General features: G+C 41.6%; 1 protein-coding gene across 1 annotated transcript in view; it reads right to left on the reverse strand.

The window, feature by feature from the left end:
• Nucleotides 1-4,378, reverse strand: part of LOC306800366 (macrophage mannose receptor 1-like) — a 50,775-nt gene extending 46,397 nt beyond the window's left edge. The window contains exons 1-2 of the mRNA XM_079302410.1: nucleotides 4,211-4,378; nucleotides 120-521 (exon numbers count right to left, since the gene is read on the reverse strand). Of these exons, the coding sequence (XP_079158536.1) occupies nucleotides 120-521; nucleotides 4,211-4,277 (469 nt within the window). The 5' untranslated portion in view covers nucleotides 4,278-4,378. The remainder of the gene's footprint in view (nucleotides 1-119; nucleotides 522-4,210) is intronic.
• Nucleotides 4,379-13,889: the final 9,511 nt, after the last annotated feature.

Here is a 13,889-nt window from a genome sequence, read left to right on the forward strand (position 1 = left end):
TGAATTTACAGTCACTGTTCATCAATAAGATTAAGAAAATTCTTCAACACATCTAATATTTTAATTATCTACACATAAAAACGAGTTTGAAATACAGAAAATAATTTACAGAACTTTACCTTCATAGCCTCGAGAGCACAGATCGTCTGTGGTTCCGTAGACTTTCCACCTGCTCCATAAACCAGATCCCTTGTACAGCATAATATTCCTTTCCTGCTTGTTCCCATAGTTGAAAAACAGATCTTCCCCTTGGATTGCAAAGAGAGTCTCATTTCTGCATTCCCATCGCTGCAGTTCACTAGCCTTGTCACAAGGATACAGAGTGATGGGAACCCAGTCTTTCTTCGAAGGCACTCCCAAGCACAGTTTGAATGCTATGCTCATAAGCTGGTGATCTGAGACCCACCTGAACTTTTGTGACTCATTTTCTTGAACACAAGGAGCAGTAGTCACTGAATTAGAACTTTGAGCCAGTACACAGCGCTTGTGATCTTCATTATATATTAAGAAGATGCTTGTATCTGTAAGAAAAATAACATTGGAGTGATTTGATTGAAGTAACCTTACCTACTACCTAAATGAAATATGAATCTGGGCACTTGGTGTGAAAATCTCATCATCTGTTCAGCAAAAGAAGGTTTGCACTACACTTGTTAAAGTGGCTGTATGATGCTGCTAGCTCAGATGTGAGGACATTTCAGCTATTTTGTGCAAGTGAAAGCATCTGCACACAAAAGCACAAGGCAGCAGAGGTGTAGACCTAGAGCCTCATGTAGGTTTAAAGCATGGGTTAAAGTGAAGTGAGAATCACCCTAATGGTGTTAATGCTGCACCCATGGGAATTACTGCAGTGAGGCAGCATGGACACTATAGAGAGCAGATCCTGACACTGAGCTCTCCAGCAGCTCTGGATACCAGGCTTGGCAGATGACAACAGACACCAAGTTCTTCAGGCTCCATTTCCTCACAGTGGGGACCTCTGTTCTCAAAAGCCCTGCTAAAATCTCTAAAGTGTTAACTGAGGAGAAAGATATGTTTTCAAGCTTTATGCTCAAGCTTCTTGTACAACATATCTTTTTCACTTCAGTCATCAGTGACTTCCTTCTTGCATCTCTCCATTATGAATGAAATACCAACAGCAGTGAGATCTGCCATCACCAGTTATGCCTCTTCATGACTTTATATGAAAACATACAAAACTCTTCATACCTTCCCAGATTGTTTCTCCCTCTTAGTAAACAGTGCTTCACAACATGCATTTACACATATTCAAAGTTGAATTCAAAATTGTAGCCACTTAAAAAGCTTGCAATATCTTTTGCACTTGGATGTGCTATGGAGTGTAACATTTCTGAGCTGATCTTGCTGGAAGACTGAAAATTTCTCCTCTCTGATCCACCTAAGATACATTTTAGCACAGTAATGTAATCATGCTCTTTCACATAAGGTTAACAGGATGCACAGCATGTTAAAGCTGGGCTATGAGCTAGGAAGGAGTAATATTAATTTATGTGACTCTGGGGACTGAAGCTAATTAAAATACTATTTATTTTAGTATGATTACCAAACTAAACAAATTCCATAACAGAGGAAAATGTAAGGGAGAAACAGGTTAACCACAGCCTCTGCTGAGGCTCTAATGTGGAAATGATCATACTTTTCTGCAGAAGAACAATCTGGGAACAAATAACCTTTCTCTCAGAGAAAGAGCTGACCTAGACCTATCTCATCTGTAGTTCAGCTTCCTTCTCTTGTCCTTTGGCTTCCAACTCACTGGGAATTAATGTGAAACTGATGAGCACTGGAGGCAGAAATGGTTGTCTTTTGCCAATGTGTTTTACTCACAGACAATACAAGGAAATGTACAATTATCACCACTGGTGACAACTTCTTTTTATTCTGCTTTTCTGCTAGCATTTAACACAATGTTATTGTAAACTGATATATGCAGTGCTTGCAACTCTCCTCTTCCTGAAATCATGTTTAAAGTTTCTGGATAAAAGAGATGTCAAACAATTTCACGTGTACAGAAAACACTACCTGATTTTTCAAACTGCTAAAATTGTATCTGTGGCCTAAAATAACAGTCCTTATTTTCCAGTTCTTGTGGTGTTAAAGAGAAGATATTATGAACATGAAAAAAGTACCCCTAAGTAAAAAGCCTGGATTGCTGCATCCAAGCAAGAGAGGATGCCTAATTTTAGCTACAGAAATGAAGTTTAAAAGCTGAACAAAGCAGTCTGGCCAGTGGGGATGGAGAGGGGAACAAAACTTAGGCTCTCTACTATTCTGAAAGTGCCTTTACAAAGCTTTAGAAGTGTGTAAACCCAACACACCTGCTAATACAAGGGCATATTCCCAATGCAGGGACTAGTACACATGTAAGCAGCTAAAAGGCCAACACGGCCCAGAAGGCATCAAAAATAAGTAGACACCAAAACAGGAGAATAGAACGAGAGGTATCAGGATGCTGGGGCAACTGTGGCTGAGGCTGTAATTGCAGGATTTCCTTTCCCTCAGTTTGCTCCTCTCTAGACCATGGCCATCAAGCAGACTCATAACTTAGTGCTGTATTGCTCAAGTTTACATCTTTATTTCTGTTTATTCTCCCATCCTGGCCACAGAAGGGGATTCCCATGTAACAGCATCCATGTGAGCAATTAATAGTCTAGAAGAAACAAGCCAGGTATTTGTGCAGCCCTTCCTCTGCCCTGCCAACCCTTCTCTGTAAACACTTGATACCACTCCTGCCAACATGATGAGCTGTATCTGTAAATGGGCTGATCAGAATCACACATATCACCATTAGCTGTGTGTCACTATTCTGCAGCAACATTTGTCATGGAGATCTGTAATAGATGCTGTTCTTCACTACAGATGAACCGTGGGTGGAACACTTTAAGGTCCACCACAGTGTGCTCATGAGTACCACCACAGTGTTAGTACTTTGAATTAAACCTATATCTAGCACTAATTCATATTTTGAAAATTACTCCTGGAAGGAAGGTCTTTAAAATGTGTAAGAACATGCAGGCTTAGGAAACAACTTCACTATTACCAGTGCACAACCAGCCATTCAGGGAGATCTAGCATCTTTTTCCTTTGAAAGTCCCAAGTAGATCCCAAAAGAATTTTTCTTACAGGTTTTCATTTTTTTACTCACACTGTAACTATTTGCTATCTATGTATTTTAAGAATTGTGCCAAGTACTGCAGGAACCCACGGGGCAATATCATTTCCACAGTAGAGATTTCCAGACTGCCAAACTGAGTTCACACTCTGCAGCACTTGCAAACCATCACAGATTATATGAATGTAAATAAAGAAGCAATTTGTTAAGCCAATGAAGTGTTACCAGCGTTAAACATTAATGGAGAGTACCAGAAGAGCAGACCAAAACCAGAAGCAAAAGAGGAGAGAGCAAGGAAGCAAAACCAGGTAGGATAACTGTCTTCTCTACACAGACTCCTGCTTACCAGATGGCCTGAACTGATTGTTGCTATTTAGACAAATGAAGAAAGGTTACAAGGCTGTGTTATGTCGATCTGCATTGGTAAATCTCTATCTAGAGAGCAGAAGACACTGAGAGGTTTTCAGGAAGGGCAGGTGCAAAACTTCCACTGAAAAATAGCTGTGAGCTGGAAATCGTGATAAATCTCAGATCAAGTGTGAACAAACTCCAGGTATCCCAAAGCAACACAACTTGCCCCTGTTTACACAGCTCCATCCACACCAGCACCACGGCTACCCTAACACCCCCCCACAGAAGCCATCTGCTGAAAGCAGGGCTCAACTCATCCAAGAGGGCTGGAGGACAGGCACAGCCCCAGGACCAGGCAGCTCTGCAAAGCTCCGCGGTGAGCAGCTCTCTGAGGGAAAGCTGGGTGATGGTATTGAATCCATCAGGGACTGATGGGAGCGATGGGGAAACTGAGGCAGCGCCGGTGACAGTCCTGCTCGGTGTCCACAGCGCCACGGGCACCCCAAAGGCCGCCCTGCCAGGCAGCTTTTCCCGGCGGGCACCTCTGGATGCTGGCGAGGAGGGGGTCCCGAGGGGAGCCCGGCTCCATCCCGCCCGCCCGCCGCAGCGAGGGGGAAGATGCTCTGGGGGTTCAGCTGCTCCTCGCCCCGCAATCCCCGGGTCAGGTGCGGCTCTGTGCCCGCGGTGCCCCCCGGTCTGTCGGCTCGCCCAGCCCCAGCGGGCACTTACCGAGGCGGGGCACAGCCCGGGGCAGCAGCAGCAGCAGCGGCAGCAGCGGCAGCAGGGTCCGAGCCATGGCCGGGCTCCGCCCGTGGCGCCCCGCGGCCGAGAGCCGAGCGCGTCCCGCCGCGCTCCAGAGGGGCGGCCGGACCGCGGGAAAGCCCTGCGCTCCAAATGATAAGGAAATATCCTGTCACATGGGGCCCTTTGAAATAACAGGAATTCGCTGTTCAAACTTTGCTTTCCTAAGCTGATTTTTTTCCCTTAGCGGAGGAAAGAGCCTTCTTCCAGGCATGTGCAGGTGATAAAGCGGTGATAGCTGAGACGAGCGCTGCTTTTCTTGCTGTTGCCGTCGTGCGGGGCGTTTGTCTTTTTTCTTTTACTCCCTTTGCGACTCTGACAGCGTTGCATCTGGGTCAGTGGCTTGTCTTCCAAGAAAATTAGCCCACCCCGCTCGAAGGGAGGAGGATATCCCTCTCCTTTTCTTCTGGGGTAAGGAAAGGAGAAGGGTAAGGGGTGAGAAACACAAGTCTCAAAGAAAACCCTGCTCACACGCCCGGGTTTCTCCTCAGAGAGAGGTCCGCAGAAGGAGCAGAGACCTACTTTTGGTATCCCGGGATCTGCGCTGCGCCCCTGTCCCCATCCCTCCTCCCCCGGGCGCCAGCGGGGCTCCGCCGGGAGCGGCCCGGGCTGCCAGGGCGAGCCGGGGGGACGAGGGGGTTAAAGAGCCCCAGGAGGCATCGGCTCAAGTCCAATAAATAAATGAATTTCAGACGGTTTGTTTGTTTATTTGTCTATTCTACTAACAGTGATGGTTCTGCTGTTAGCAGGACTCAAATCTTGCTCGTGAATCAGTGCGGGAAAGACAAAACCTTGCCTGCTAGCTGGGTTTCACAAGCTGAAGCACCTGCTTGGAATTAAATGATCTTTCTGAAAAGTGACTTCATAGCATAGACCGCCTTGATGTTTTTATGTCTTCTTGCTGTGCTACATACATAGCAGCATGTTATTTCTTCAAGATCACTATTAATATACAGTTTGAAGAGTCCCAAATGGATTGAAAACATCGGTCTTACTGTTGTTTTACACTGAGAGGCTTTTTTAACATATGGGACTTATTAGGTATTTTGATGCAGCATCCATGAGGCTCAGGGAGCACCTTATTGCTCTCTACAACTCCCTGAAAAGAGGGCTTAGTGGGGTGGAGGTTGGTCTCTTCTCCCAGGTAACAAGTGACAGGACAAGAGGAAATGGCCTGAAGTTGCACCAAGGGAGGTTTAGACTGGATATTAGGAAAAAATTGTTTCCTGAAAGTGTGGTCAACCACTGCAACATGCTGTCCAGGGAAATGGAATAACCATCCCTTGAAGTGTTTAAAAATGTGGAGATATGGTGCTTAGACTCAGGATTTATTGGTGGACTTGGAAGTACTGGATTACTGGTAGGACTTGATAACCTTAGGGGTTTTTCCCAACTTTAAAAATTCTGTGATTCTATGAACCTGTAAAGCATCAAACCTAGCATGTGTATAAAGCTGATGTGCAACAAGTTGTAGCCCTGTGTTGTCATGCACTTGGAAATCTCTGATAAGTATTAAAACAGTCATCAAAATCCTCCTTGATGAAACTTCTGGGTGGGAAAGTACAGCACATCCAGGGAAACACCAATATGAGATTATTATGGAAAGAGCCAGAGCAGAGTGAGAAGGTACTTTGACACTATTATAAGAGGAGAAGAAACAATGGAGATGACAAACAAGCTCATGGGAAGTCAGTGAAACTCCTGTTAGCACTGGAAAGGATTCCAGCTAGGCACTCCAGCTGTGCTGAGTCCTCTTGGGAGCTACGTGAGGGGAGTGAAGAGGAAGTGGGTCATAATTTCTCTCAACATCTGTAGAACCACAAAAAGGTCAGGAACAGCCTGGCCCAGGGACAGGAGGTGGGAAGTATTTCAGCCATAATCAGCAATGTTCTGTATTGTTGTGTTGATGAATTGTCATGTAGGAAACTTAATCTCTTGCTGTATGGGAGATATTTATTTTTCCCTAATTATTTTCAAAACCCAAAAGCTCAGGAAAACATCTAGTGTTAAGAGTAACAAATCAGAAAAATGCTGCTGCCCTAAATAGAGCACTGCTATTTCTAAGACCATCACTGAAAGTTTGAGTATTTGTGGTATTCCTTCGACTCAAGATAAACAGAGAAGGGAGATTTTGTGTGAAGATCAGTCTCAAAGTAAGAAAATAAAACTGCTACCAAAGTCTTTACACGGTTATATGATGGTTATGTGCAGCAAAGTATGCATGTAACAAATAAATAGATGTGTTGCACAAATAGGCAGAAAAAGGGAATTAAGTAGATGGGTAATGATACCTCTTTGGCTGTCAGTGGCTGTATGAGGAATGAGCTATACTCTGAAGTGACAGAAGAAACAGTTTCAGGCTGTTTGTGGAGTTTCTCAAAACCAAACTGGGCAAGATGCTGAGCAACCTGATCCAAATCAGCCCTTCTAGATGACCCTCTAGCCCTTCATGCTAGATGACCTTCCTAGGTCTCTTCCAACCAAAATGAGACTTCAAAAGAACTACTTCCAAGGGACATATCCCAGCCTCCCTCTCTGATCTGAAAACTGCCTTTATCTCACTGTCCCTTACACTCACTGCGTATACTGGAGATATTTCCAGTTCAAAGCCCTCTTGACACACACATGTGATACAGACATATATGTCTACCTGTGTATACATATGTCTACACATACCCCTGTCTAGAACAGCACAGGTCTTGATGAGCTTATTCATGTATTCTGTGTCTCATCTGCAGCACACTTATCAGTAATTATATCTGTATCTCACTCCTTCATCATCAGTCATATTCTGATCTGATATGGTCAAAGGGAAAGATTTTCTCTCTTCTGAGACAAAAGGATTCAGCAAAATCTCAGGCTTTGTAGTGACTTGTAGGCAAAAAGTTACCAAAAGCTTATTCTGCTAAATAACTAATGACAGGGTACATGTCCTAGATAGCCATATGTTTTCATCTTTCCCGTGGGTAGGAAGCCAGCTGACATTTACACAGAACAGAAAGGCTTGAATGCCTCTGAGACAGGTCAGACTCTCTCTTCTTGTGGCACATCCAGTTCCTGCAACTGGTCATTCTTCCTAGCAAAATACATTGAATTCCTGAAGCCTCAGTGGCCCTTGACTTTTATAGCAGACTGGAAAATGGAAAGTTCAGTCCTAAATGAAATCATATCCAGACTTGAAACATATTATGCCTGTATGTATGTGTGTAAGAAAAACAAATGGATTACTATCCATGCTTTTACTTTTGGATCCGAGGTGTTTTTTGATGTTTCCTGTGGGAACCTGTGTCTCTCAGATAGTATTCAATAGTTGTCTACACATAGCTAATATTTGCATGGGTGCTGCAGTAGGTTACCTGCAATGGAAGCCTAAAACCATTTTTGTATTTCATTAGTCATCCTAGAGTATTTAAATAATATTCTCACACTACTGAATGATTTGGGAGAGCTTTCTGGAAGATTGTACTGTTGTAAGAAGATAATTAAAATTAGGCACTTTACTGGTTTTGACTGGGATGTTAATTTTTTTTGTAGCAACTCAGATGGTGATATGTTTTGATATCCCTGCTGATAATACAGGGATATTTTAGTCATTACTGAACAGTCTTACACAGCCTGGAGGCATTTTCTGCCTCCATGAGCAGGCTGGGGGGGCAAGAAGTTGGGAGGGGACACAGCCAGGTCAGTTGATCCCAATGGACCAAAGATATTCCACACTCTGTGATGCCATGCTCAGCCATAAAATCTGGGGGAATGAGAAGGATGGAGGGGAATTCACAGTTATGGTGTCTGTCTTCCCAAGGCCCTGATTTTTTTGGAAAGTAGCAGAACACCTGTCTGTCACTGGAATGTAGTAGAAAAAATTCTTTTTTTTTTTTTTTTTTTTTTGTTCATGCAACCTTTTGCTTTCCCCATTAAAATGTCTTTATCTCAACCTGCAAGTTTTCTCACTTTCACCCATCTCCATCCTTCTGCAGGAGAGTGAGCAAGCAGCTGTGTGGGGTTGAGCTGCCAGCTGGGGTTTAACTGCAACAGACACAGACTAAAACATATATTAAGATAGTTTCAAGAACTTTACTATTCTATGCATTCTAATTTGTATTTAGGAGTGAGAGGAATTTTTATTTTTTTTTTTTCGTTTAAACCAGAATCTTTCAGGATCAAAAGAAGCTTAGAGGAAAATCACAGAAAATGGAGAGAAATCTTGAATTTTTTCAAAAAACTAGATGTGAAGCTGAGGCAAAATTGTTTAGTTCATATAGTGTTGTGTATGAACTGAAAGAGCCAGGACACAAACCTGTGAATGGTGGGTGTGGAACAACAGCCACCACAGTTTATTTCAAGTGTAGCTAGAGCTGAATCAGACACATTTCCTCCATACAGGAGCTAGTAGAAGGAAGGGTTATGAACACTTTCTGCACTTTTTCTTGCTTTACAAGGCTTAAACTCATCTTGTTGATGTCTGCAAGTACACAACACAGCTAATAGGAATAGTGAACAAAGCAACACATAAGCAGGATCCAGTCCAGCACTGGTTTTACAATACCATTATCTCAACAACAAATTGTGACCAGTGGTGAGAAAAAAAAAAGAAAAATGCAGTAATTCACTGCCAATGAATTTAATTCATTGCTCCGTAATCACTTTAAATCCCATTGAAAGAAAAACCAAAAGAAAAAATAAGAAAATACTCAAATGTATTCAGCTCTTACATGTCCTAAAACTGTAGAACAGTCATCCTAACCTCCTCTTGCTGTCAGTGGATGGAGCAAAACAGGAGCAATAAATAGAGAAGCAATTTATAAGTCATACTCTTGTGCTTGGTCTTACCTAACTTGAGCCTGAGCCTGCATTCCAGGAGTTCAATCATGAGCCTTTTCACTTTTTCCTCCATCTGCTCCTCTGTAACTCAGGTCAGTGAGGCTCCAAGAGATAAAGAGTTTACCACCTCTTCTTGATGCAGTGTCTCCTGCACAAGGCTTAGTGGGACAAAGAGAAAACAGAAGTTTATATTGTTCTCTTCCTCTCATGAAGTTTTGATGACATAGAAGGGGTGAGTCTAAGTCCGTAGATAATAATTTCTGTGAAATTCAATAGTCTTGCTTTGAATATTAATTAGTTTTGCAAGAGCTCTGAAGTTAATAAAAAATGTAGCAACATGTTAAATACATGCACAGCACTACACCACCCTGAAAAACCTGCCACCTGAAAAGTGCTGGGTGTAGCAGTACTGAAATTACTCAGGCCAGAAGCACCTGAGTAAGTCACTCCAATTCCATTTTTCTGCTTGTTTTGGTGTGTGGCACAGTCACCCCATGCCTCATTTCTCCAGTTTAAGACATGCTGATGTAGGATCCTGAGTAAGACTTTCAATACTTGCAGGATGATGGCAATTCCCAGGTGAGGTAGTTACATCATGATAAAACTTGTTTGCAGATGGAGTGATTAAGCACAATAATGAAAACTTCCCTCAGATGAGCAGGGAGCCAGGAGAGTCTGAAAACCACATCAAAGACCAAAACATAAGGCAGTAGCACCTGGGTCCTAGCTGGGTAGCAGTAGCACCTGGGTCCACTAAAACTATTCAGGGTACAATACCTCTGCAGTATTTTTTTGATTTTTGTATAATTTTGTATAATTTTTTGCACCAGCAGTGGAGATCAGCCCTCACAATGTGGATATTGACAGCACTGCAGGGCTGAGGAACCTCATACAATCTCCCCATCTCTCCTACACAATGGTCCTGTACCTTCTCCCTGACCAGAGAGCAGCAGTTCTGTTACCAGGAGAATTTAATTTCCTGTTTTCCTACAGGTAATAACTAGGCCTTGGTGGCCTAGACTCCAATTTCTATTGGCATACCCACAGATGAACATTTATTATGCAAGTCAAATTAAAAAAAAAAAAAAAAAAAATAAAAAAGGAAAACCAATCCAAAACCTCAAAACACAACTGGGAAAGAATGTCCTATGAAAGATACCTAGAGGAAAGGTACAAGAATCCCAGACCAGGCAGCGTTTGGATTTGGTACCTGCCTTTCCTGGCACCTTGGCTAACAGCAAGAGATCAGCCACAGTTGTGATTGATTTATTTTTATGCCTTATTTCAGTGAGAGTTAGGCATGAAAATATCTTTGAAAATATGAAACCTAGATGTTAGTTTAATCCTGAATGTGAAGTTGCAAGACTGATTAAATAGCAGTTAAATAAGAAAAAGAATTTAAATAGAGACAAAATAAGTCTCAAGAAAGGCAAATACCTATCCTATCAGGAACTTTTCTTAACCTATCAGAGTAGTTGTTTCTATCTCCACTATTTCATAGAAGAAACTTTTAAATATTTCAAGTAACTTCTGTTACTTCAAGCACTATGACAGTCCCTAGATAAAACAAACTAATAGCTAGCTATGCTATCTGCATTTAAATCCAAGTTAGGCTACCTCCATCAGAAATTAGATATCTGCAGCATTCAGTTCAGCACCAAGAGAATCCTAGAGTCTGTTTCTGAAGGTACAGCAGTAAATGTGCCATTTGTTATTTCCCCCAGCACAGTGTGTAGCTGTTCAGGCAGCCCCACTGTGGCAGCCAGCCAAGCAACCCAGACAGCAACGAGACAACAGCTTCATCCTCTCTGTGTTGCATTCTGACATTGTCACCTTATCTAAGCTTTCTGTAGAGTAATGGGTTTGAAATCATGAACAACCCAAAATATCTGTATTTTCTGAGAACAGCTTCCTCCTGCAGTATCAAAACATGACATTTGCTTTTTCTTCCTAAAATAAAAATACTCACTTCAGCTCTGTTCTACATGCAGGATTTTAATGGACTATTCTTCTTAGGAGTCCTAGCAGCTCTTCCTGCCTGTTATCTACGACCAGAAGTGAGCTGATCCATCAGTTTTCACAGGAAGCCAAATCAGCAAATGTCACACAGGCAGCAAAGCAGGATATAGTAAACCATGCTCCACATATACATCCTACACTTCCTTTACACTTTTAAAGCTGACATCTAAGTGGCAAACAGAAAACATAGCTATAGGGGGGAAAGAAAGCTGAAGTGCTTAATAAATCTTAAAAGCTGATTCTTCCTACAAACTACTCAGTGCAAATGTAAACAACTGAAATGAACATTAAATGCTCAAGATATCGCATGCCATTGGAGTCAGAATATGGTCCAAAAAGGCTTGCCTTAAACATCCTTAAATTTTGTTTGCTTTTGTAATTCTCCTGGGTGAGATGTTTAACTACTGCACCCAAAACAGAAAACTTCTGCAAATCTCTTAGAATTCCAGAACGTGCCATAACTCTGATTTCACTCAGTCTGGTTTACTTTTACACAGACTTAAAATACTGCTTGGTTCACAGAAATTGAGGGTTTCTATGGATGAATTGTCTCTATACAAAGCGTGTGTGTTCTCCTAGAAACAAAGCTTTAATATTAAAGATTAAAGATTCATTTATTTGCACAAAGTCTTCTTCTTTGTCTCTTCTAATTGCATCATTCACTTCAAGCTCTCTCTTGCTTTTTTTCTTTCAATCTCTCCACCTTTCTCAATTCCTTGAGACCCTGCCCCACACGTCATGCTCAATCAAAGAGAAGCCATATTGGGCAGTAAAACACTAAGAATAGGGATTAAAAACATTTCATGATGGTCTCTTGCTTGTCAGTGCTATTCCAAAGTAGAACATTACTCGAAAATATTGACTACTACATTCCATGTTTTACCAGAGATACCTTCAACAGCTGCCTGTCCTGTTCTTTTCTGCAAGACAAACAAATATTACAAATATAAATGACTGAATACCTGTAAGAAGCTATGGATAGCTTTTCAAATCTATTTTAGCTGAGGAATTCAGACAAAGTATTTCTGGTAATTATGAATCTGTAGTCAAGATCCACTTAAGAGCACAACATTCCTTACAGTTTTGCACTGGGAGTCACAATCGCTGGAAGATTGAAAAATCAGTGAGGGAAGGATTACTATCCATGCAAAGCACAAACCAAATGGTGACATCTGCAGCAATACCTGAATGCAGCATTCTCCTACCAAAGAAGGCAAAAATCCTTTCTTACCAACTTTCCCAAATACAATGTCTTTAGTCTTGTGCTGCTGATCTTATGCACAACTGATTATTATTCTTAATAGAAATCAGCCCAAGACTATTGTACCTCAGGGGCCAATTTCTTTATTTTCCAAAGGACTTTGTAACCCCAGTGGAAAAAGAAAATAGAGGCAATTTTTGATATTCTAGCAAACTCTGTGTACAAGGCAGGCTTAAATATTCTGTGAATATGTAGACACGGCTACATCTGTCCTGAAGGATCCCAGACTTTAAGAGGGAATCATGAAAGGGAGACTTTTTTCTGACTTTGTTGATAGGAAAGATTTTTAAGCCTAGAGGATTTACTGTTATGGAACATGCAGCAGCATTGCTGATAAAAACTGGTCTGGCAGTGATCAGCCAGGAGATCAAATTCCTTAATACAGAAGTAGAACATCATAAAAATGAAATTGAACATGTAGGAGGTCAACACTGTTTTTTACCTGACTGCTGCCTACTTGTGAAACTGTATTGCAATGCCATAACAACAGCTCTTATCAACAGTTAAGAACAGTTTGTCCAGGGAAGTTGTGGATGCCTCGTCCCTGGAAGTCTTCAAGGCCAGGCTGAATGTGGTTCTGAGGAAGTGGAAGATGTCCCTGTCATGGACAGGGAATTTGGAACTCGATAATCTTTAAGGTCCCTTCCAATACAGACCATTCTATAATTCCGTGAATCTTCAAAGCAACAGAGTGTATGGCAAACTACTCATAACATTTTATGATGGACTTGCCACACATACTACAGGAATCCTGTTAGGAATAAAATTCCTGCAAGGAATAAAATTAGCAAGTAGGATGGAATTAGCAGCATGTATCAATAAACAACTTGGAACCAAACTTTGGTCGTCAAGAACAGAAGGGCTCCTTTCCTGGGTTGAAATCTGGCCAATTATCTTGGTGAAACTGCACCACTGATGAAGAGAAAATAAAGTGAACAAGAAAGCAATGATCCCAAGTTAATGGCAAGTTGATGTGTAAAGAACACCTGATAGGCCAAAGGGATATTGCAGAAACATGAAAAATCCAAAGCTCAGTTACAGCAATTGTGTGACTGAACCAGTGATAAGGAACACAGTACTTCAGAGGTTAAAGATCAGGTCTGTCTGCATTTCAGAAAACAAGGTGAAAGGCTCCAGAAGACACCTGCATTATGTGGAAGGACAATATGCAGACTGGAAGCATCCAGACGGAAAGAGAAAGGTTGCATGTATGTGAATATATGAAGTTAATTAGACTTATAATTAACCATTATTATTTCTAGGTATGCTTGCTGTAATGATCAAGTATGAGAAAGTATATGGAAGGAGATAACCATCAGAAAATACATATATTACATGAAACTGATTGAATATATGTGTATATATATATATATATATATATATATATAAGAGCTGAGGTTTGGACTTTGTGCATTCCTGCTACAGTACAGGATCCCACTGAATGCTGCTCAACTCAGAGCTGTTCACAGATATACAAAATAGTTTTGTGCTACTTACTGAATAAAA

This window comes from Erithacus rubecula (genome assembly GCF_903797595.1).
Source record: "Erithacus rubecula genome assembly, chromosome: 3".
In the NCBI taxonomy this organism is placed as follows: Eukaryota; Metazoa; Chordata; class Aves; order Passeriformes; family Muscicapidae; genus Erithacus; species Erithacus rubecula.